Source organism: Stomoxys calcitrans, chromosome 2 (assembly GCF_963082655.1).
Source record: "Stomoxys calcitrans chromosome 2, idStoCalc2.1, whole genome shotgun sequence".
NCBI classification, from domain to species: domain Eukaryota; kingdom Metazoa; phylum Arthropoda; class Insecta; order Diptera; family Muscidae; genus Stomoxys; species Stomoxys calcitrans.
The window spans coordinates 13096752-13122938 of record NC_081553.1 but is presented as its reverse complement, the minus strand read 5'-3'; the positions used below and the strand labels follow the sequence as shown (position 1 = coordinate 13122938).

Genomic DNA, 26187 nt, shown 5'->3' with positions numbered 1-26187 from the left:
CAAAAGCCCATCGTTATCTCTGAGGGTAGTACAGACACGAACTTTAGGGGGAAAGTTTTCTTTTCTTTTCTTAGAGAACGGGTTATTATACCCTACACCACTACTGTGGTACAGGGTATTAAAACTTAGTGAATTTGTTTGTAACACTTAAAAGGAAGAGAGATAGACCCATTGATAAGTATACCGATCGACACATAATCACTTTCTGATTCGATTTAGCTATGGCCGTCTGTCTGTCTGTCCATGTTAATTTGTGTACAAACTACAGGTCGCAATTTTCATCCGATCGCCTTCAAATTTGGTGCGGGCATGTTCTTCGACCTAGAGACGAAGCCTATTGCAATTGGAAGAAATCGGTTCAGATCTGTATATAGCGTATATATGTTCGTCCGATTTTCAGTAATAATGCAATAAAATGGTCATTTGTTAACCGATTCTCTCGAAATTTGGCAAGAAGAATTTTTTTACGAAATTACTGGTGAATTTCATGGAAATCGGTTCGTATTTACATATAGCTGTCATATATATCGCCCGATTTTCACTCCCAGAGCCACTGCAATTTTTACCATATTTGGGTCGGATGGCTGGTGGCCTAAAACTAATAAAAATTTAAGTGAAATTGGATAAAAAATAATAATTTTATGGGCTCATGAACACGAACATTGGATCTAAAACACTGCATCGCTGTCGGGACTCTTTTGGAGCGACTACATAGGCAACACAAAGCGACCCCATGTTGGGTCCCTGAGCACAAAAATGTGCCAGGTAACGAAAAGGCAAAAAAAAAACTGCGCACGGTAATAAAAATGACAGGCGAAGGTTTTGGCTCAATATCTGCATTTTTATACTCTCCACCATAGGATGGGGGTATACTAATTTCGTCATTCTGTTTGTAACTACTCGAAATATTCGTCTGAGACCCCATAAAGTATATATATTCTTGATCGTCGTGACATTTTATGTCCATCTAGTCATGTCCGTCCGTCAGTCTGTCCGTCGAAAGCACGCTAACTTTTGAAGGTGTAAAGCTAGCGGCTTGAAATTTTGGGCAAATACTTGTTATTAGCGTAGGTCGGTTGGGATTGTTAATGGGCCATATTGGTCCATGTTTTGATATAGCTGTCATATAAACCGATCTTGGGTCTTGACTTCTTGAGCCTCTAAAAGGCGCCATTCTTATCCGATTGGAATGAAATTTTGCACGACGTATTTTGTTATGGTATGCAACAACTGTGCCAAGTATGGTCCTAATCGGTTCATAACCTGATATAGCTGCCATATAAATCGATCTTGGGCTTGAATTCTTGAGCCTCTAGAGGGCTTCGCTTTGACTTCCAACAACTGTGCGAAATTAGGTTCAATAGGTCAATTACCTGATATAGCTGCCATTTAAACCGATCTTGAATCTTGATTTCTTAAGCCACTAGAGGGCGCAATCCTCATCAGATTTGAATGAAAATTTCCACAAAGAATTTTGTTATAATATCCAACAACTGTGCGAAATTAGGTTCAAATCGGGTTTTAACCTGATATAGCTGCCATATAAACCGATCTTGGGTCTTGACTTCTTGAGCTTCTGCAGAGTGCACTTCCTATCCGATTTGGCTGAAATTTTGCACGACGTGTTTTGTTACGACTTCCAACAACTGTATTAAGAATGGTTCAAATCGGTCCATAACCTGATGTAGCTGCCATATAAACCGATCTGGGATCTTGACGTTTTGAGCCTCTAAAGGTCGCAATTATTATCCGATTTGCCTGAAATTTTGTACGACCATCTCCATCTCATGACCATCAACATACGTGTTTATTATGGTCTGAATCGGTCTACTGCTTGATACAGCTTCCATATAAATCGATCGCTCTATTTTACTTCTTGAGCCCCCAAAGAACGCAATTCTAATTCGAATTGCCTGACATTTTACACAGTTCTCCAAAATATAATTTAATTGTGGTCCGAACCGGACCATATTATGATATCGCTCTAATAGCAGAGCAAATCTTTTCTTTTATCCTTTTTTTGCATAACAAGAGATGCCGGGAAAAGAACTCGAGAATTGCGATCCATGGTGGAGGGTATATAAGATTCGGCCCGGCCGAACTTAGCACGCTTTTACTTGTTAAGACTGAAAAGACAGGCGGTTGGGTTGTAAACGAAGCGATGAAATTAATAAAGACCGTTCTGCTGTGGTGGGTGAAATAAACTCCTTGTCTAGTGAATCGGCGTTCTTATCACACTAAATCCTATTTTGTCTCCAACCTCTATCACTTTTAGCTGCCACTGTTGGCGATAAGAAAGTCAACAATCTATCAAACAAATCAGCACTCAATCAAAAAGATTTTTTTTAATAATCTCTGGTATCAACAGGTCATTGGTCTTTCAGCGGCAACATTTTCAACAAAGTCTATGTCTCGGTCATCAACAGCCCAACTCGAAACAACTTGACCCCCAGCGAACAACAAAACCACTAAAACTCAAATGAGCCAAGGGTCAGGACAAGATATTCCCAAGAAATTTGTAGATAATTAACTCTCCTCCTACAGACGAAGCTGCTTTAAAAGTTTGTCAACTACAGCAAAAACAACATTTACATCGTCAACAACAACAACTACACTGAAGGAACTCTACAGTAAGCGAAGAAGAAGAAGAAGGAAAACATTGAATTTTGATTGATGTTCTCGCTGAAATTATGACATCAAAGGCAAATTAACAAATATTTACCTTTGGACGTAAACATCCTCACTCTCAGGCAATGCAACAGATTTTTCATGTACTAACGCCTACGCGTACAGGACAAAACTTTCACTCACACACATTCTCCCAAACAAACGCACACCCATACAGATAGCCAACAAACACCAGGAAGGTTATAAATGATCAAACGGCCTTTTCTTTGTAAACTTTATAAAAACTTAATGGCGATGAGTTTTCCAAATCATTTATAAAACTGTTATAAAACATTTCACAACGCCTTAGGCGAGAGTGTGCAAAGGAAAAAAAAGGAGGAACAACAAGCCAAAAAATGGTTTATTTAAAGGACTTTGAATATTTTAGGCCGAAGGCAACAAAGATTTCCTATTTGCAAACATTTGAAGGCACCACCAACACCGCAAGAAAGTTTGAATCAACAACTCCCAGAACCGCATCAAAGGATACCACATGGGTTACAATTTTGATGCCTTATATCCGTGATTATTGTGCTACAGCTTCGATACAGGGCATACGCTATTTGACACATCCGGAATTTAAGTTGTATGAAAAGTAAGATTTGAATTAATTTAACTTATGGTCAGAGGGTAAGGAATAGAAATTCCTAAAAAAGGGAATTTAAACTGGTTGCATGGAACTTTAACTGATTTCCTACACCCACCACCATAGCATTCTGACATGATAGGTAAAGTTCTTAGCTAATTTTGAAATGTACCGTTTGCTTTCAGAATCATTTGGTTTTTTATCATGGTGGCCACCAGTATTGCCTGTATTTTTGTCTACATCGATTTGGCCGAATTATATCAAACTCAGAGAATACAGACAACAGTTTCGGATTCAGTATATCCCGTATTTTTTGTACCCTTCCCATCGATTGGTTTATGTCTACCGTATCGTATTGATTGGCAACGACTGAAAAAAGAAGCTCCCCAAAAATTCCTACCGGCCAATGCCAGTCGAGAGACTTTGTACACTTTTCATGAGTTTTTCGATGAAATTGGTGACATGAAATTTTCAAATATAATGGAAATATCACCGTTATTCGAACGATATACAAAACTCAATTTGAGTCTTATTGACGATGTGGATATCTTAAAAGTTGTCGAATTCTTAACACTACCCTGTACAGAGGTTTTTGAAGGTAACTGTACTTGGCGCAAGACCACCTATAATTGCTGTGATCTTTTTTCGTTGGAGCGTACGGAGACAGGTATTTGTTATGTCTTCAATTCAGCTGTATCTCCAAAGGATAAAGAGAGAATGGTAAGTGATTGAAGGGGGAGAGAGTGCTTTGTTGATGTTGTTGGTTGGCTGAATGGTTTATGATTTACAATTTCAGGAAAAGGATCCCTATTATCCCTATCACAATTCTAAATCAGGTGACGGCACTGGCTTGCAGGCGAGAATGATAATCGATGAGGAAAAGATAAGCCCCAAATTTGAAGGATTTTTGGGTATATATGTGAGTAGTTTACGATTGCATAAAGCATACCCATCACCTTCGTCTGTCCTTCCGTCCATCTGTAGAAATCAGGCTAAATAACGAGGGAATTGGGTCGGTTGGAATTGTAAATAGGATAAATTGGTTTAGGTTTAGATGTAAACTTTATTTGGAGGTTGAAGACCACAGTAAAATTTCAGTTAAATCGGATTAGAATTACGCCCTCTAGAGGAGTATATTCGGGAGATTGGTTTATATGGGAGCTGTATCAAGTTACGAACCGGTTAAGACCATTCTTGGAGTAGTTTTTGCACTTCAAGCAAAACATCAGCCAAATTGGACAAGATTTGCGCCCTCTAGAGGCGGAGTGTGAGTGGGGGCCCTGAACGGACTCCTGGCTTATGACATTGTATTGCCCTGGTTTCACGGACACATCGGTGTTCTGGGATATGAGAAGGCGAACGAATATGCCAAGAGAAGGACCTACACGGCAGGCAGACCTGTGGCCGGTCTTGCACAGTGCCTTTTGTCGATCTAATGAACATAGTAGAGGGGATGGCCAGTGCGGTGGCGAGGTGGGATTCTGTGTATGGATTTCAAATTGCCAGGACACTCTGGCCTGTTAACCGGAAGAGGACGAGGGTGTTGCTGGCCCTGGAGAAGGAGTAACTGAGTAAGATGGAGGCACCCTGGCGCAGAGATTCACATTTATTGAATCTTTCATATTTCGTAATCTGTTTTTCTCCTCTTTAGGACAGAGGATGGGGGTATATTCATTTTGTCACTCCATTTGCAACACATCGAAATATCCATTTCCGACCCTATAAATATATATATTCTTGATCAGCGTAAAAATCTAAGGCGGACGGACATGGCTACCACCCGTCTCTCTGTTGAGATTACGCTACAGACTTTAAAAATAGAGATATTGAGCTGAAACTTTGCAGACATTCTTTTTTTTTTTTTGTCCATAAGCATGTTAAGTTCGAAGATGGGCTTTATCGGACTATATCTTGATGTAGCCCCCATATAGGCTGATCCGCAGATTTAGGGTCTTTGGTCCATAAAAGCCACATTTATTATACTATTATGCTGAAATTTGGGACAATGAGTTTTGTTAGGCCCTTCGCCATCCTTCTTCAATTTGGCCCAGATCAATGCAGATTTGGGTATAGCTGTCATATAGAGGAATCTGCCGATTGGAGGTTTTGGGCCCATAAAAGCCACATTTATTATACGATTTTGCTGAAATTTGGGTCAGTGAAATGTGTTATACCTTCCGACATCTCTCTTCAATTTGGCTCAGATCGGTCCAAATTTGGTTATAGCTGCCATATAGACCGATCTCTCTCTTTATGGTTTTAGTGCCATAAAAGGCGTATTTATTGTCCGATTTTGCCAAAATTTGGGACAGTATGTTGTGTTAGGACCTTCGACATCATTCTTAGATTTGGCCCAGATCGGTCCAGATTTGGATATAGCTGCCACATAGACCGATCTCTCGATTTAAGGCTTTAGGCCAATAAAAGGCGCATTTATTGTGCGATGTCGCCGAAATTTGAGACGGTGAGTTAAGATAAGCCCCTCAACATACTTATTGAATATGGCACTGATCGATCAAGATTGGGATATGGTTGCCATATAGACCGATCTCTCTATTTAGGGTTTTTAGCCCATAAAAGGCGCATTTATTGCCCGATGTCGCCGAAATTTGGTACAGTGAGTCGTGTTAGGCCCTTCGACATTCTTCTTCAATTTTTCTCAGATCGGTACAGTTTTGGATATATCTGCCATATAGACCAATCTCCCGATATAGTGTAATGAGCCTATAAATAGAGAATTTTTCATTCTATTTCGACGAAATTTGGCACACCGAGTTTTGGTACTCCTCTAAACCTATTTGTTGAATATCGTTCAGATCGGAACATATTTGTATATAGGTGCCATATAGACCGGTCTCTCGATATATAGGGTATAAAAGATTCGACTCAGCCGAACTTAACACGCTTTTATTTGTTATTGTATACATTATTAGCTTATTTATTTATTTTTATACATTTAAATTTTGTCTCCAAGGTAATGATCAAACAAGCCCAACAATGGAGTGCCGATGTAAAATTTGTTAATTATAATACATACACCAAGTTGGGTATAGGCTCTCAACTAACTGAGACAACTAACAGAACCAGAGACGTACCACCCGAAGATCGTCATTGTATATTCGAGGTAAAGAGTACTAGTAAAAAAAATGTTCACCCCCATTTTAAAGTTCCTTTGGTAGGACGAAGTAAACCATCATCTGTATAAAAAAATACCAGGTCTGCAATATTGGAGTGGCAATTGTCGCACACGATGCCATCAAGAATATTTGGTTAAGCTTTGCAAATGTAATTTGAATTTACTTTTTCCGACAACAAAATCTGGTAAGTCACTATTCTGAGTAAATTTGAAATATCCATTCAAAGTAACTCAAATTGCATGTAGTGGAAAATGTATTTGGTTAAATTTATATTGCACATGAGAATGTTGTAGTGTAAGTATAGCCGACACACAAAAAGTGTTCTTTGAAAGGGAGTGTTGGAATTTTTGGAACTTTATCTAATGTGAATTGAGCGAAATGTATGTGCATAAGTGTTCGGAACGTAAAGAAACCCAGTAAGGAAAGGCAAAAGTCGGGCGGTGCCGACTATATAATACCCTACACCACCTAGTGCATGTAGTACTTTTTATGTGTAGAACTTATCTCGAAATCTAGTCAGACTTTAATTAGGATACCAATTGAAATAGCAATATAGAACCTTGTAAGATTTTCTTACCATAGGAAAAAAATTTGGATTTCCACATCTTTAAAAGGCCATATCGGATAAAAAAATTATATGGTAGTTATATCGAAACCAACGCCAATTTTAATGACACATACTGGGACATGAAATAGAACATCTCACGCCCTATATTGTAGAGATGTGACCAAAATTGTGGATTTTACTGCCTTAAAAGTCCATATCGGATGAAATATACACATTGGAGCTATATCTAAATTAGGACTGACTTTAATAAATGGAAAGTCAATTTAAACGTCTCATGCAAAATCGGACGAAAATTGTGGATTCTACAGCTGTAAAAGGTCATACCGGATGAGCGATATATACGGGAGCTATATCTAAATCTAAACTGATTTTTAAGAAATTTTGCACACATACGGAGACGTCAAATAAAGCACATCGTGCAAAATTTTGTAAAGATCGGAACAAAATTGTGGCTTCTACAGTCTAAAAAGCCAAATCGGAAGAAAGATATATATGTGAGCTATATCTAAATCTGAACCGATTTTTATGGAATTTTGCACATACATTGAGACTTCAGAAAAACGACTCCACGCCAAATTTGGTAAAGATCGGAACAAAATTGTGACTTCTACAGCCTTAATAGTCCAAATCGGATGAAAGATATATATGGGAGCAATATCTAAATCTGAACCGATTTTGATGAAATATTCCAGATATGTTACGATCAGCAAGAAAACTGTCCATGCCAAATTTTCTTCAAATCGGTTGAAAATTGTAGCTACTACGGTCATTTAAGTGCAAATCGGGCGATACATATATATGTTAGCTATATCTAAATCTGGACCGATTTTTATGAAATTTTGCACACATATGGAGACGTCAAATAGAACACCCCGTGCCAAATTTTGTAAAGATCGGTAACAAATTTTGGCTTCTACTGCCTTAAACGGCCATATCGGATGAAAAATATATATGAGAGCTATATCTAAATCTGGACCGATTTTCATGAAATTTTCCACACATATTAGGACGTCAAATGAAACACCTCGTCCGAAAGATTTTAAAGATCGGACTAAAACTGTGGCTTCTACAGCCTTAAAAGTCCATCTCGGATGAGAGATATATATGAGAGCTATATATAAATCTGAACCGATTTTTATGAAATTTTGCACACATATGTAGACCACAAATAAAGTACCCAATGCCAAATTTTGTGACAAAAATTGTGGCTTCTACTGCCTTAAAAAGCCATATCGGATGAAAGATATATATTGGAGCTATATCTAAATCTGAACCGATTTTTTTCAAAATCAATAGCATTTGTCCATGGGCCAGAAATATGACATGTGCAAAATTTCGTGAAAATCGGACAACAAATACGACCTGCACTTTGATTTTAAGAATACATGGACTCACAGACGGACAGACGGACATGGCTAAATCGAATCAGAAAGTGATTCTGAGTCGATCGGTTACTTATCTATGGGTCTAGCTCTTCTCCTTCTCAGCGTTGCATGCACAATGCACAAATCTATAATACCCTGTACCACAGTGGTGGTGTAGGGTATAAATATCTTGGGAGAACATACGAGGTGTTTTATTTTGGTATGTTTACTCACGATAGAACAGTTTGTTTGAGTACCCGAAAGACTGATCTTTAACAGTTATCAACGGAGATAATAGCCTTTAAACCCGCATCTAAAGAAAAAATCAACTAAGGCTTTGTCAATAACAATCTTTGTATGGTGAACGGCCAAGTAATGCACATCTGTTACCAAATACGAGTAAAACACTAAATGTTCTCAAACCAACATCCCTGTTTCTTGATTACATACAATTTTCAAACTTTTCTTCCAATATGTGCATTGTTAATATTGATTCTATCATTCAAAATTCCCTTTCAACATTTTCTATTCACTTTTATCACTCCAAAAATCTGCATTCCCCCATAATCCCTGAAATTTCTTGTTATTGCACATATTCTTACATAACGATTTGTTATACCAGCTTTTGAAATGTCATTTCTTACTCTTTTCTTCTTTCCTTGTTGCATTTATTGCCACTTTACCCTTGCAGATAACTTTACAATTTGCAAACCATCGGATTTCAAATGCATCTACGATCACGCAAGTAAGTAGGAATAAACTCAAACCAACCAAACTGCTTAGGACTCTCAACTATGGCATCTTGTTGCAATGTGATGCAATATCAAATATTTAAATACTGAGTATTTCCTTTGAAAATTTCATTTATTCAATAAAGCAATGGGAAATGAAGATGCCACACAAGCATAGTGGTCGAAACCATAAACTATTTGGATGGATATGTATATGGAGGCCACCGTAGCGCAGAGGTTAGCATGTCCGCCTATGATGCTAAACGCTAGGGCTCAAATCCTGACGAGACTAACAAAAAAAAAATTTCAGCGGTGATATTTTGAGAAATTTGATATGTGAGAAATTTGCCCCTGTTCCTTAGTGGAATGTTCATGAGCAAAATTTCCAATTTGCAATGTGTATATGGTTAAACATGTAAATTGCCCAAAAAAGTCTTGCCGTTTCCAACACATGCAAATCTTAGTAAAATTCTTAGACAATAAAGTGATGCTCGTCCGTCTATCCTTGTTGTTATAGCACTGTCTTTAAAATTTAAACAAGGTTTCGGTTAAAAATCCAAATATTTTACATATTGTTCCACTGTGCTTTCCAAAATGTAGTGTCTTATTATTCCAGATGCAATTTTAATGCTATTTATTTTTAGATATTTTCAGCATGGAATACCACGAACTGGAGAGCTTGTACATTGATGGCATTGGCAACGATAGCATGACTTGCAACTGCCTCAATAATTGTATCCAATTACTGTACAATGGATTCTTCAATAGTGCCCCCCTTGAAGGGTAGGTACACAGCTAGTTATTTATTGTTTAAATTGTTGTAGCAACAATTAATTTTCTTTCTTGTCTTTCTTGTATTTGTAATGCGATTAAAAGTATCAACTATACGGACTCTATTAAATATGTACACATGGATATCCATTTCCAAACACCTTACATTTTGAAATATCGCACGTCGATGAGGTACACATTTGTGGAGCTCTTAGGTAAGTATTAAACAAGTGAAAGCGTGCTAAGTTCGGCCAAGCCGAAACTTGGGAACCCACCACCGAGGATTCTGCTAAAATATAGGTATATCTGGTTATAGACCGATTTGAATCGTACTTGGCACAGTTGTTGAGAGTCAAGACCATAACAGAACACTATGTGGAAAATTTCAGTCAAATCGAATGAAAATTGAGAATTCCAGGGGCTACAGAGGTCAAATCGGGAGATTGGTTTATAAGGGAGCTATATCAGGTTAAAGACGGATTACGACCGTACTTGGCACAGTTGTTGAAAATCATAACGGGACACTATGTGCAAAATTTCAGCCAAATTAGATGAAAATTGAGGCTTCCAGAGGCTCAAGAAATCAAATCGGTAGATCGGTTTATATGGGAGCTATACCAAGTTATAGATTGATTCGGATCGTGCTTGTCACAGTAGTTGGAAGTCGTAACAGAACGCTACATGCTAAATTTCAGCCTAATCGGAAAAAAAATTGTGGCTTGTAAGGGCTCCAGCAGTCAAATCGGGAGATCGGTTTATATGGGAGCCATATCCGGTTATAAACCGATTTAGACCGTACTTAACACAGTTGTTGGAAGTCCTAACAGAACACTATATGCAAAATTTCAGCTCAATTAGACAAAAATTGCGCCTTCCAGGGCTCAAGAAGTCAAATCGGAAGATCGGTTTATATGGGAGCTATATCTAAATCTGAACCGATTTGGCCCATTTGCAATACCCAACGATCTACATCAATACAAAGTATCTGTGGAAAATTTCAAGCGGCTATCTTTGAACGTTCGACCACTATCGAGATTTCGACAAACGAATGGACGGACGGACATGGCTAGATGGAATCAAGAATATAGTCTCAGATCAATATTTCGTGCTACAAACGGAATGACTAGACTAGTATACTCCCATCCTATGGTGGTGGGTATAATAGGCCTACTAGGGGACCAAGAAATCAAACCCGGGGATCTGTTTATATGGGGGCTATATCAGTTTATAGACCGACTCGTATCACACTTGGCATGGATTTTGAAAGTCATAATACATGTGTTTGCTCCAAATTTTAGCTAAATCGGATGAAAATTGAGGCTTCTTGGGGCTCAAGAAGTCAAATCCGGGGATCGGTTTATATGGAGGCTACATCGATTTATAGACCGATTTCAACCGTACTTAGCACAGATATTGGAGGTCATAATACAAGTCTTTGTTGTGTGGTTCAGTCAAATTCGATGGAAGTTGAGTTTCCTACAGGCTCACGAAGTCTATTTGGGAAACGGTTTAAATCGGGGCTATATCCAAATTTGACTCGATAGGGCAAATTTGCAAGTCCCAAGGTCCAAAATTTGGAGCGGCTAGCTTTACGCGTTCGACCGCTATCGTGGATTCGGCAGACAAACGGACATGGCTGGATTCATTCTGAATGTCGAGAAATTTTGAATGTGATATGTTATGACTTCCAAAAACTAATCCAAGTACGATATAAATCGGTCCATAACCTGATATAGCTTCCATGTAAACCGTTCTCTCGATCATCCTTGTTCGGTTCCTAATAGTATTTTATATATAAAAATCAATTTGTATTTGTTTGTAGTTTGTTTGTTTGTGTGTTCCTTATAGACTCAGAAACGTCTGAACCGATTTTCTTGAAATTTTCACAGATGGTGTATAATGATCCCGTGGTGAAAATAGGGTACTAAATTTTTTGATATCTGAAGGGGGACGGACCCTCCCCCAAATTTTCAGAAACGCCAAATCTAGGAGATGGGTGGTGCGATTTAAGCGAAATTTTGTGTGGTCTCATATAGTACCCTAAAAATAAAAATTTGGTATCCAAATTTCGGATGGGGTACCTAGGGGGGCTGCCCCACCCTTAAACCTAACAAACATATACCTAGACCAATCACGACAATATGGGACTCAAATGAAAGGTAACTAAGATTAGGAAACTTATCTGATATCCAAGCCCCAAAACACCCCTAAATCGGACATATTTACCGACCATGGCAATATGAGACTCAAATGAAAGGTATTTGCGAGTAGAATACGAATTTGATATCCAAATGTGGGACCAAGTATTTGGGGAGCCGCCTCCCACCAAAAACATACCCCAAAGAGGACAAATTTACGACCATAGCAATATGGGACTCAAATGGAAGGTATTTGCAAGTAAAGGGTGATTTTTTGAGGTTAGGATTTTCATGCATTAGTATTTGACAGATCACGTGGGATTTCAGACATGGTGTCAAAGAGAAAGATGCTCAGTATGCTTTGACATTTCATCATGAATAGACTTACTAACGAGCAACGCTTGCAAATCATTTTCAGTGAATGGGCCCTAGAAAAGTTGGCAGAAAATCCGCTTTTTTATCGACAAATTTTGTTCAGCGATGAGGCTCATTTCTGGTTGAATGGCTACGTAAATAAGCAAAATTGCCGCATTTGGAGTGAAGAGCAACCAGAAGCCGTTCAAGAACTGCCCATGCATCCCGAAAAATGCACTGTTTGGTGTGGTTTGTACGCTGGTGGAATCATTGGACCGTATTTTTTCAAAGATGCTGTTGGACGCAACGTTACGGTGAATGAACACATTTCGAACCGAACACTGATTTTGGTAATAAAATTCAATGATTTGCAAGCGTTGCTCGTTAGTAAGTCTATTCATGATGAAATGTCAAAGCATACTGAGCATCTTTCTCTTTGACACCATGTCTGAAATCCCACGTGATCTGTCAAATACTAATGCATGAAAATCCTAACCTCAAAAAAATCACCCTTTAGAATACGAATCTGATATCCAAATGTGGGACCACGTTTCTGGGCGTTCACCCCTTCCCCAAAACACCACCCCAAATAGGACTTATTTATTGACCATGGGAATATGGGGCTTAAATAAAAGGTATTTGAGTGTAGAATTAGAATCTGATATCCAGATATGAGACCAAGTGTTTGGGGGGTCCGCCTCTCCCCAAAAACATCCCCCAAAGGGGACAAATTTACGACCATAGCAATATGGGGCTCAAATGAAAGGTCTTTGGGAGTAAAGCACGAATCCGATATCAATATTCGGGAAAAGTGTCTATGGGGCCACCCCACCCCCACAGCACCAAACAAATAGAAAGTATTTTCTGACTATTGCAATATGAGGCTCAAATAGGAGGGTTTCTAAGTGGAACACGAATCCGATATATATTTTCAAGGCCAACTCACTGAGTGGCCGCCCATTCCCCAAAACACCCCCCAAGCCGGTCATGTTTGCCGACTATGGAAGTATGGGGCTCAAATTAAAGGTATGTGGGAGTAGACCACGTATCTGATATCAACATTAGGGGCCAACTGTTTAGCGGACGTCCCACCACCACAACAACCCCCAAATAGGACGCATTTGCTCACCATGACAATTAGGGTCTTAAAGAGAGTGGAACTATATATTCATAGCTTTTAGGGCCAATACCCCAAACCGAACATATTTGCTGACTTTTGCAATAAGGAGTTTAAATGAGATTAGAAAACGAATCTGATACCCAATTTTGAGGTCAATGGCAATAAGGGGTTCAAATAAATCATATATAGATATATGATAATAGAACACGTTGCTGATATATTTTCCGGGCTTAGTGTTTGTGGGACCACCCCAATCCCCAAAACACCCCTTAATCGGGCATATATACCGACCATGTCAATGTGGAGCTTAAATGAAAGGTATTGGGGGTTAGAGCAAGAATTGATACCCATTTTCGGGACCAATTTTCTGGGGGTCTACTCCTTTCCCAAAATACCCCACAAGCAGCGATTTTTTAGTGACCATCGCAATATGGGGCTCAAATGGGGGCCAAATGTAGGACCATGTATTTAGGGCATCACCCCTTTCCCAAAATACCCCCAAAGGGAAAAAATTTTTCGACCATGCAAATATGTGGCTCAAATGAAAGGTATTTGAGATTAGAAAACGAATTTGATAACCTATTTTGGGGCAAAATAAATATTCCAAGGAAACTTTCGTTCCGTATGAAGTAAAAGAAGCGCAGCGGAGCGGGCCCGGGTCAGCTAGTATTTTATAAGATTTATTTTTTAATGTGTTTTCGTGAGAAGGTTTTAATGCGTTATATACAATTTTCTTGTTCTTCTTTCAGCTAATTTTGGAGGAATAATCGGCCTATTTCTGGGAGCATCAATGCTTAGTGCCATTGAATTGTTTTATTACTTTACAATAGGCATGTACGCTCGTTTACAAAAGCCTCTTAAAGAAGTGCTAGCTCAAAGGAAAGCAACTCCATCCAAAAAGAAGCATTTTAAAAAATCTAAATCGAATAATGTTATTTTTTATAAATATTGAATATTCTTTAATATCAACTCTAAAAAGTTTAACCAATTGAGGAAACAATAAATATTTCATGCTTAATACTAACATATACTTTATAAAGTGGAAAATGGTATAAAACAAAAAGTAAGAAAAGATCGGCCCTGCCGAATCTTGGGAAACCACCACCATGAGTTCTAAAAAAATTTCCAGAAACGTACTTTGTTGAAGACATTTGTCTTATCAACTTTTTGCCAAATCAGGCACAAATTGAAACTTTTAGGGGCCTTAGAAGACTAATCGGCCATGTTAATCCCTGGGCTACGGTTTCCTCTAGAAGGAGCAGGTCTGCGTGTCGCATCATCCCAGTCGTACGGGTGCTGGCCCAGAGCGAGCGGGAACGAGTGAGCAAACGACTTGATATAATATGGGGGACTTGGATCGTTAGAAGACGAAGCTATTACTGAAAGGAAGTAGGAAGAAGCTCAGTTTGGCTTTCGGTATCATTACTTACACTTATGCAGAAGTGACAGGCTGTGTATAGCATGTGGAAAAGACGATCAAACAATGCTCTAAATGGTTGGGGTTTTGTGAGCAGCGCGGAATTCCCGATTTAGATTTTTGCTGGTTTATGTGTATATTCATAGCGCTATGAGGCACAGCGCTTTGGGATGATTCAGTCCGGTCCGGCAGGTGTAAGTGACTGGAAAATCTGAAAAAGGTATACATTTTATTATCAAGAAACACCTTTGATTCTTCAAATTCGTGTTTTTATATCCTCCACCATAGGATGGGGAAATACTAATTTCGTCATTCCGTTTGTAACACATCGAAATACTAATCTGAGAACCAACAAAATATACATATTCCTGATCGTCTTGGCTTCCTAGTCGATTAACCCATGTCCGTCCGTTTGCCTGTCGAAAGCACGCTAACTTTCGAACGAGTTAAGCTAGGTGCTTGCAATTTCCCATAAACACTTCCTATTAGAGCAGGTCGGCTGAGATTGTAATTGGTCCATTTTTTGGTACTGTTGCCATATAAACCGATATTGGATCTTGACTTCTTGAGCCTATCGAAGGAGCAATTATAATCCGATTTGGTTGAAATTTAGCATGAAGTATTTTTGTTTGACTACCACCAACTGCGCTAAGTATGGTTAAAATGGGTGCACAACCTGATGTAGCTCATATACAATCCTGTCTCGGATCTTGACTTCTTGAGCCACTATAGGGTGCTGAAATTTTGCACGTGGTTTTTTGGTATAATTTCGAACAACTGTGTCAAGTATGGTCTAAATCGATTGATAACCTGATATAGCTGCCATATAAAACGATCATTTGTCTTGATTTCTAGAGCTTCTAAAGGGCGCAATTCTTATCAGATGTGGGTGATATTTAGCATGAAGTGTTCTGGTATGACTCCCAACAACAGTTCATAGTCTGATATAGCCGCCACATAAACCGATCTCCCGATGAGACTTCTTGAGCCTTTAGAGGACGTAATTCCTATCCGATTTGGCTGAAATTTAGCATGACGTGTTTCGTTATGACTTCCCACAACTTGTTTCGTAATGACTTCAAATCGGTCTATAACCTGATGTAGCTGCCATATAAGCCGATTTTGGGTCTTGACTTCTTGAGCTTATATAGGACGCAATTCCTATTCGATTAGGCTAAAATTTTGCAGTGTGTTTTATTTTGACTTCCAACAACTGCGCAAAGTATGACTAAAATCGGTGCACAACCTCATGTAGCTCCTATCTAAACCGATCTCGGATCTTGATTTTTTGAGCCGCTAGAGGACGCAATTGTAATAATCGGCGTTGAAAAATTTTTTCATAGCTTGTGACTCTGTAATTGCATTTTTTCTTCTGTCAGTTATCAACTGTTACTTTTAGCTTGCTTTAGAAAAAAATGTAAAAAAAGTATATTTGATTAAAGTTCATTCTAAGTTTTATTAAAAATGCATTTACTTTCTTTTAAAAAATCCGCAATTTCTTTTTGGGCAACCCAATAGCTCCAATATAAACCGATCTCCCGATTATACTTCTTAAGCCTTTAGAGGGCGTAATTCTTATCCGATTTGACTGAAATTTTGCACAACGACTTCATGTATGACCTTGGACATACCTGATATAGCTTCCATATGAACAGATCTCCCAATTTTATTTCTTGAGCCACTATAGGTAGCAATTCTTATCCGACTCGGGAACCGAGAGGGGGCAAATTCTCACACATCAATGAGTGCTTTCCGATTCAAGTTTAAACTCAATGATAAAGGACCTTTATTATAGCCAAGTCCGAACGGCGTCCCGCAGTGCGACACTTCTTTGAGGAAAATTTTTTAAATGACCATGCATGGCATTGTACCTCGCAAATGTCGCCAACATTCAGAGGGGATCAACACCGATTTGTCCAATGTTCTCGCCAGGATTCGAACGCGTTCATCGTCATAGGCTACAATGGGACGAATTCGATTTCTGCATTCAGGGCGAAGTGTCCCCATCCTGAAAAGATATAAGAGAGTTAAAGAAGGCGCAGCGGAGCGGGCCCAGTTCGGCTAGTATATATATATATTTTTCTGAGCGTTAAACAATTGTAGACTTTCATTCTTTCGCTCACTTACTTCTTCCGTGTTCAACTTCGAAGCCTTCAAATCAATTGACCTTAAACAACTAAAATGAAAGTACATTCAAATTTCTTTATTTATGAATGAAATCTTCAGAACCAAGCGCATTGTTACTCTTCAATTACTCTATTCTCCCATCATCATTCATTGAAAACTACAAGGGGAGATTAAGTTTGCATACTTTGAAAAGTTTCCATCAATATAATTACATATAGACTCTTTATTGAAACCCTCAATGAGCACCACTCAGCCATGGAATAGAAGTTTGTCTTCATCAAATACCCATAATTCACAAGATTTGCTTCAACAGCTGCTGTTAAAGTTCAATCTTGAACTCAAAACAACTACTATTATTTTCACATTAAGACATTTGTTCAAAATCCTTGGAGGGAATATTTGATTGGATATTTGATTCAGTTGCATTTCATCACTATACCATTCAACATGATTTGGCATACAAATCACAAAAAGGATTCAATGAAAACGGATGCGTTGCTAACGCCAAAGAAGGAGACCACCAAAGCGCCCCAAGAGGGCCAGACCAAGACATTGATGGATTTGTTGCGTTTGTATTGGCAACAGTATTGTGAAAAGTCCACCATACATGGTGTTCGGTACATTTACGATCCCACATTGCGTAGTATTGAAAGGTGAGAAACATAATCAAATATTAATGTTAAGTATGGGGTATAGAAAAAAGTGTATAAAGATGTGTAAGAAGAGTTTTGAAAATGTCTTCATTGCATCATTCACCGTTTTATTCACTGGTCCAATATATAATTGTGCTAAATTTGTGTTTAAGAGTTAAATTGCATAAATTGTCAATTGAATCCATGGTGGAGTATTCTATGATTGATTTCATAGAAATTCAGTTCTATTTGTTTCAATTTAATTTTTTTTTTTTTTTCTTCAGCATACAGTCGAAATTACTATTAATGTATCATCACTAAGTTCTTTATATCAATATTTGGTTTTCTATTTTTCTATTCCCTATGTGACTATCAGACTAATTTGGACTGCTTTGGTCATAACTTGCGTTGCCTTGACATGCATTGCCTATGGCATGTTGGCAGAACGTTATTCTGCCCAAAAACTCCAAACTGTTGTGGATAATTCCCAATATCCGGTTTTTCAAATACCTTTTCCGGCTGTAGGTGTTTGCCCCAATAATCGCATTAACTGGAACAAATTTGAGGCGGCCAAAGCTGAATTTTTACCACGTCCAGCAGAGCCGAATGTTGTAGAGGTCTTCACTACATTTGTAGAGCGAATGGAATCATTGGTCTTTGGTCAATTTGAAAGTTTTGCCGAAATGGATGATATCAATTTGGAGCTGTTGGACGACATCGATGTTAGCAACCTAACGAAATTCATGTCATTACGTTGTGAGGATATTTTTGTCAATGGTACATGTTCATGGAGGCGGGTGGCCTTCGATTGTTGCTCATTTTTTATAATGGAACGAACCGAATTGGGTTACTGTTTTGTCTTCAATTCGATTATGACGCCAGAATCATTGGCACTAAAGGTAAATGAAGAATGAAAAGACGAGGAGTAAAATAAAAACATAAACTGCCTTTTTAATGAGGTTTATTTGAATTATTACAGGAAGTTGCAGGTTCCAAATATTATCCTTATCATAACTCAAAGGCTGGCCAAGGCTCAGGTTTGCTTTTCCAAGTAAAATTAACAGCGGATATGAAGAAACCAAATTCAAAAATCGATGATACCATAATGGTGAGTTATAATACACCCAAAAATATTATTGAGATGATATCAGCAAACACGAGATGAAGACTAGCATTATAAATTTTTCAACTTTTTATAGAAACATTTCCTTTGGTGAAAAGTATTTTCCTTTACATTAAGGATGTTTTATTTTAAATGGTAGGTCAATAAATCCTTAAATTTTCGTCTTGTTATTAACGACATAAATCTAAAATGATGGTCAAGTAGGGTTGAATGTTAGGAAACTGAACCTCAAACTGAACAAAAAACTAACTAAAACTTGCCGATCGAGACAATATACGTCCCAAATAAAAGATAATTGGTAGTAGAGTACAAATCTGATATTAATTTTAGATACTTAGGGAACCGACCAATTCAGAAAAAGCGCACAAAACTGGCATGTTGGTTAATAGAAACAATATGGAACTTAAATAAAAGATCTTTGAAAGTAAAGTACGAATGATAGCGACCGAGTGTCTGTCTTCAAGCATAGAATAAAAAAAATTGCTTCCAATTTCGGGCAATGATAGAGGGCCGCCTAATAACACCCAAAAGAACATGTGGGCCGATCGAGACAATATGTGGCTGAAATTAAAGGTTATTGGAAGTGGAGTACGAATCTGGGTGCGGCCCGACTTAGAAAAAAGTAAAAAGGCATTACGTCTTGCAAGGCCGAACTTTGGATATCCATTACCCGTTGTAATTACAAACAACATTTCGTTAAAAAGAAAAATGAACAAATCTGGTCCGATTAAAACCAAAATCGCCATAGATCACTGTTTAAAATTTCAGCAAAATTTGATAACAAAAAGTCCTTTATGGGTTCAAGACTGTACATAGGGAGATCGATATATAGCAGCCACCTAAAACTTTAAATCTGCAGATCGGTCTATATGGAGATATAGTCCAATATAGCTCATCTTCGAACTCTACATACTTATGGATAAAAAAAAGAATAGGCGCAAAGTTTTAGCTCATATCCCTATTTTCAAAGTTTGTAGCGTGATTTCAACAGACAGACGGATGGCCTTAGATTTTATGACGATCAAGAATACTATACTTTATGTGGTCGGAAATTGATATTTCTATATGTTGCCGACGAAATGACAAAATGACCATCCTTCGGTGGTGCCAATGAACAAATTTCAGCTTTCTGATTTGCAGCAGATGTTCTGTTGATGCAACAAAAATGATAAGTCTGTTATGGAATGATCTTCCGGTTATAGGTCTGTTGCCCATAAATGGCTTTCTAACTACACTATTTCACCAAATTTTAGAGCAGATGTGCTAAGTCCCTCGATATATGTACCGAGTATTGTCAAGATCGGCAAATATTTGAATATAGCTGCCATAGTTACCGATCTCCCCAATTTTTCTTCATGTTTTTAGGCTATTTGAAGCCTTTTCCATTGATATAAATATGTGTCAATCGTTATGCTTATTGTGTTGTTATATTTCCTTCAGATTTTGATTAAGCGCCCCGAGCAGTTATCCAGCAGTGGTTACACCATTTCTCCCGACACCGAAACCTATGTCATTGTACGTCCTGAAGTAACGGTAAGTTCCAAAGATATACGTTCATTGAGTCAGGAGCAACGCAATTGTTTCTTTGAGGATGAAAATATTTTACCCAACTACAAGAAGCAACCGAATATCGATCGGAATGTTGTAATGAACAATTGTTTAAATGTATGCCATGAAGAGCATCTACGCAGATATTGCAATTGTACTTTGCCGTTATTTTTCTTGACTGCTGATTCATCAGGTGCGTTAATGATATAGTGTAATACGTGCATATATACTCGTGTTCTATAACACATTATTATTCATAATTTTATTTCATTATTGAAAATATGTGAATTTATAAATTTAAAAATCTCTATTCATTTTATTTTAAAATTTTCCAGCGGAGCAATGCCGCCCCTCACATTTTCGCTGCCTGGGAAAAAATAATGGTATAACAAGTCCATATAAAGTTAATTATTCAAAAATATTTTGCTTCTGCCATAAAACATTTTTTTGAATATTTTAGAAATTTTCAGCTATGACAAAAGATCGGAGGAGGATGCCTATTTTAGCTCAGCCAAACCGGGAATGACTTGCTCATGTTTGATACCCTGCAATATTGTGGAATACTACACCTCACTTACTACGCTGCCTTTGAATTCGGGTGCCAAGTAATATATGTACAATAATGTTTAACTACTTATAGAAAAGTTTACTAAATATTAGGAAACAATTCCTTGAATAAAGGATGTTGGTAATGATTTTGTGCAAAAGAACAAAATTTCATTAAAAATTTGTGGTTATACAATATTTCACTTCGAATTTCGTCAGCTGAATAAGGCTTATTTTACTACACAAATGACTTGCAATTTCTTTCTTTTCCAAAAATGTTTGACATCTTTTCCTTTGTCTAATTGAAATAGTTTTCTTTCTCTCAATCAGCACTACAATTGATCAGTTCTACAAAGTCGATGTTCATTATCAATCAGAGGTGGTTATTAAATATCGCACCAGTTTGGAGTTTACAAGCATTGATCTAATAGGTATATATTCTTCAAGAAATATGGCTGGAATCGCATAAGAATACCCATATTGTTCTTTGCAGCAAATTTTGGTGGCATCTTTGGCTTGTGCTTAGGAGCCTCTATGGTCAGTGCTGTGGAATTGCTATATTATCTTACCTTTGGCTTGGGTTTATATTTGTATGATAATAATTACTACACCATACTGAAGCAACGCATTCATGAACTGAGAAAGAAATGGGCCACCGGCATTAGGGATACCCTAAATGAGGACTACGAGGACAGAGCCTCAATAAAGAGAAAACCATCGTTTATACCCAAGCGTCCACCAAGTAAAAATAACCAATGGTAAGGTGGCTAATTATTTGAAGGACACATTTTGGTCACAGCAGTAATTATCGCTGAGAAAGAGTCGTACTGAGGAACAACTAAGGATGCTAATAATTTAAAATTTACTATTTAAAGATTGAATATGCACGCCTAATGGAATTGTTTAATTATCACGCTAATAAATGTAAGACACCACTTCAACATTTGTTCACCTGTAGCAAAGGACTAAGTTACACAATGTATATTTTATTATTATACCCACCACCATAGGTTAGGGGCTATATCCATTTTGTCATTCCGTTTGCAACACATCGAAATACCCATTTCCGACCCTACAAAGTAAATATATTTCGGATCGTCGTAAAATTTTGAGGCGATTTAACGATGTTCGTGTGTCTCTCCGTCTGCCCGTCCGTCTGTTGTAATTACTCTGCAGCCTTCAAAAATCGAGATTTTAAACTGATATAGCTTCTATATAGAAATTTAGACATGGCTGCTATATATTGTAGACCGATCTGCCGATAAAGGGTCCGAAGCCCATAAACGCTTCATTTATTACCCAACTTCGCTGAAATTCGAAATAGTGTGTTCTGGTAAGGCTCCCGACATCCGACTCAAATATGGTTCAGATCGAACTAAATTTAGATACAGCTGTCATATAGAGCAATCTGCCGATAAAGGGTCTGAAGCCCATAAAAGCGTTATCTATTACTCGATTTCGCTGAAATTTGAAATAGTGAGTAGTTCTAGGCCTACCAATGTAGGACCCAAATAAGGTTTAGATCAGACCATATTTAGATATAACTGTCATATAGACTGATCTGGCGATAAAGGGTCTATAGCCCATAACAGCTTTATTTATTACCCGATTTCACTGAAATTTGAAACAGTGAGTAGTTTAAGGCCTCCCGACATCTGACTCAAGTATGGTTTATATAGGACTATATTTAGATATAGCTGCCATAAAAACCGATCTGCCGATAAGTGAAATTTGAGACAGTGAGTAGTTTTAGGCCTACCAACATAGGACCCAAATATGATTTAGATCGGACCATATTTAGATATAGCTGTCATATAGACTGATCTGTCGATAAAGGGTCTTAAGCCCATAACAGCTTTATTTTTTATCCGATTTCGCTGAAATTTTAAGCAGTGCGTTGGTTTAAGCCTCCCTACATCCGCCCTAATTATGTTTTAGATCGAACTATATTTTGATATAGCTGCCATTTAAGAGCCTGAAACCCATAAAAGCTGAATTTATTACCCAATTTTGCTGAAATTTTAATCAGTTAGTTGTCTTAAGTCACCCGCCATCTCACCCAAATATAATAAATATCGGAATGTATTTAGATATAGCTGTCATATAGACCGATATGCCGATTATGGTTCTAAAGCTCATAAAAGCTTTATTTATTACCCGATGTCGTCGAAATTTGGTACAATGGCATCCAACCCACATACGAGTCAGATCAGACTATATGATCGAGACCAGCTACTATCTTATATATAAAAACCAATTCGTGTTTGTTTGTAGGTTTGTTTGTCTGTTTGTTTGTTTGTTTGTTTGTGTGTTCCTTATAGACTCAGAAACGGCTGAACCGATTTTCTTGAAATTTTCACAGATGGTACATATTGACCCCGTGGTGAAAATAGGGTACTACATTTTTTGATATCTGAAGGGGGGGCGGACCCTCCCCCATACCCTAATTTTCAAAAACGCCAGATCTCGGAGATGGGTGGTGCGATTTAAATTTTGTGTGCTCTCATATAGTACCCTAAAAATAAAAATTTGGTATCCAAATTTCGGATGGGTTGCCTAGGGGGGCTGCCCCACTCTAAAACCTACCAAACATATATTTACACCAATTACGACAATATGGGACTCAAATGAAAGGTATTTAGGGGGTACCTAGGGGGGCTGCCCCACCCTAAAACCTACCAAACATATATTTACACCAATTACGACAATATGGGACTCAAATGAAAGGTATTTAGGATAAGAAAACGTATCTGATATCCAATTGTCGGAACAAGTGTTAGGGGGACCACCCCAAGCCCCGAAACACCCCTAAATCGAACATATTTACCAACCATGGCAATATGGGACTCAAATAAAAGGTATTTGTAATAGTAAAAATACGAATCTAAGTAAAATACGAATCTGATTTCCAAATGTGGGACCACGTTTCTGAGCGTCCAACCCTTTTCATAAACACCTTCCAAACAGAACTTATTTACTGACTATGGAAATATGGGGCTTAAATAAAAGGTATTTAAATGCAGAATACAAATCTGATATCCAAATATGGGACCAAGTGTTTGGGGGGCCGCCTCTCACCAAAAACATCTACTATAGGGGACAAAATTACGACCTTAGCAATATGCGGCTCAAATGAAAGGTCTTTGGGACTAAAGCACGAATTTGATATCAATATTCGGGGAAATTGCCAAATAGTAAGTATTTTCTGACTATTGCAATATGAGGCTCAAATAGGAGGGTTTTTAAAGTGGAAAACGAATCCGATATATATTTTCAAGGCCAACTCTCTGAGTGGCCGCCCATTCTCCAAAACACCCCCCAAGCCGGTCATGTTTGCCGACTATGGAAGTATGGGGCTCAAATTAAATGTATGTGGGAGTAGACCACGTACCTGATATCAACATTAGGAGCCAACTGTCAAGCGGACGTCCTACCACCATAACAACCCCCAAATAGGACGTATTTGTTTACCAAGACAATTTGGGTCTTAAAGAGAGTGGAACTAAATATTCATAATTTTTAGGGCCAATACCCCAAACCGGACATATTTGCTGACTTTTGCAATAAGGTGTCTAAATGAGATTAGAAAACAAATTTGATATCTAATTTTGAGACCAATGGCAATATGGGGTTCAAATAAATGATATATAGATATATGTGAATAGAGCACGTTGCTGATATATTTTCAGGACTTAGAATTTGGGGGACCACCCCACTCCTCAAACACCCCTAAATCGGGCGTATTTACCGACCATGACAATGTGTGACCTAAATGAAAGGTATTGGAGGGTAGAGCAGGACTTGATACCAATTTTCGGGACCAATTTTTAGGGTCTACTCCTTCCCAAAATTCCCCACAAACAGCAATTTCTTAGTGACCATCACAATATGGGGCTCAAACAAAGGTATTTGGGAGTAGAATACGAATTTGATATCCAAATGTAGGACAATGTATTTAGGGCATCACCCCTTTCCCAAAACACCCCCAAAGGAAAAAAATTTTTCGACCATGCCAATATGTGGCTCAAATGAAAGGTATTTGAGATTTGAAAACGAATTTGATAACCTATTTTGGGGCCATGTGTTTGGGGGACGCCTCATCCTGTAAACTCCTCTTCAGACAATGGCAATATAGGGTTTAAATAAATGGTATTTGAGAGAAGAGCACGATGCTGATATTTTTTCAGGGCCAAGTATCTGGGGACCACCTCTCCCCCGAAAACACTACTAAATCAGACATCAGAGAATATCGGGCAGAAATGAACTCTTTTAAGAATGGAGTACACCTTACATCCAAACTAAAATTCGTAGACCAATAAAGATCATATGGGATTCAGGTAAAGGCACTTATATTGTTAAACTGTTAGTCAAGCGATATACTATTTTCGTAGCATGGTATTTCACTAAAAGATCTTTAATTGTCGAAAACAAATATTCTAAGGAAACTTTTGTTCCATATAAAGTAAAAGAAGGCGCATCGGAGCGGGCCCGGGTCAGCTAGTAGAGAATATAGGCGACGTATGAACCACGAGCTGTATGACGACTATAGCATAGGTACACATATCAAAATACAACGGCTGCGTTGGCTAGGTAATGTTGTCAAAATGGATGAAGAAGCTCCAGCAAAGAAGTCTTTTGAAGGCAAACACGGTGATACACGTCAACCGGGAAGACCAAAATCCCGATGAAAAGATCAAGTGGTGGGAGATACCTCGAAACTTGGTGTCAGAGATTTTAGAATGAGCGCAGAAGATCGAGGAGCTTGGGACGCTATTCAACGTTCGGCTAGTGGAACAAATGTTCTGTCATAGCCAATTAAAGTAAGTAAGTAATGTACAATCGGCATTTCAAATATGTTAAATTTTTACCAGATTCCATGGCTGTGGGTTTCCAAGATTCGACCCAGTCGAACTTAGAACATTTTTACTCATTTCTATTTATTTTTATATTTAATTACTTGAGGAAGTAAGCGAAAGGGGAATCTATCATAAGCACTAAATTTCCCATTAATTGGTGAATTATGTTTATGGAATAATCACATTATTCAGCTTATCATAAATCAGTAGCCAATTAATTATCTAATGAATATTTTTGGACTTAAATATGATTATCATCATACAGCTACCGTGAAACTCCCCATTGAATTTTGGCAAACACCCACAACCTGCCACACTGATATCTTCAATTGGGTCAAACTCTAATCGTGATAACAATTCTTGTCACCCAAGAATGGGGAAACCTCCAATTAAATGTATATAAATTGGTTGCATAAAGCTCACTATCGCAGTAATCATCGTTCGTCGTTAAGGATCCTCAATTAATCGAAGCAAATTTGTGCGGAACAAATAGTGGCCAAGA

The 26187-nt window shown here is 38.0% G+C and overlaps 2 protein-coding genes across 2 annotated transcripts; both read left to right on the top strand.

The window, feature by feature from the left end:
• The first annotated feature begins 3023 nt into the window (after positions 1-3023).
• Positions 3024-14388, top strand: LOC106080569 (pickpocket protein 19). Its single transcript, XM_013241987.2, has 9 exons — positions 3024-3262; positions 3439-3973; positions 4050-4172; positions 6228-6377; positions 6433-6574; positions 9014-9067; positions 9698-9836; positions 9930-10039; positions 14186-14388. Exons 1-9 carry the CDS (start codon positions 3024-3026, stop codon positions 14386-14388), a joined length of 1695 nt encoding a protein of 564 aa, XP_013097441.2.
• A 3039-nt stretch (positions 14389-17427) lies between these two features.
• On the top strand, positions 17428-21591 carry LOC106080568 (pickpocket protein 19). The gene is made up of 9 exons (XM_059363888.1): positions 17428-17633; positions 17897-17920; positions 17989-18511; positions 18592-18720; positions 20176-20476; positions 20619-20666; positions 20744-20888; positions 21160-21260; positions 21323-21591. Exons 1-9 carry the CDS (start codon positions 17428-17430, stop codon positions 21589-21591), a joined length of 1746 nt encoding a protein of 581 aa, XP_059219871.1.
• The last annotated feature ends 4596 nt before the right edge of the window (positions 21592-26187 follow it).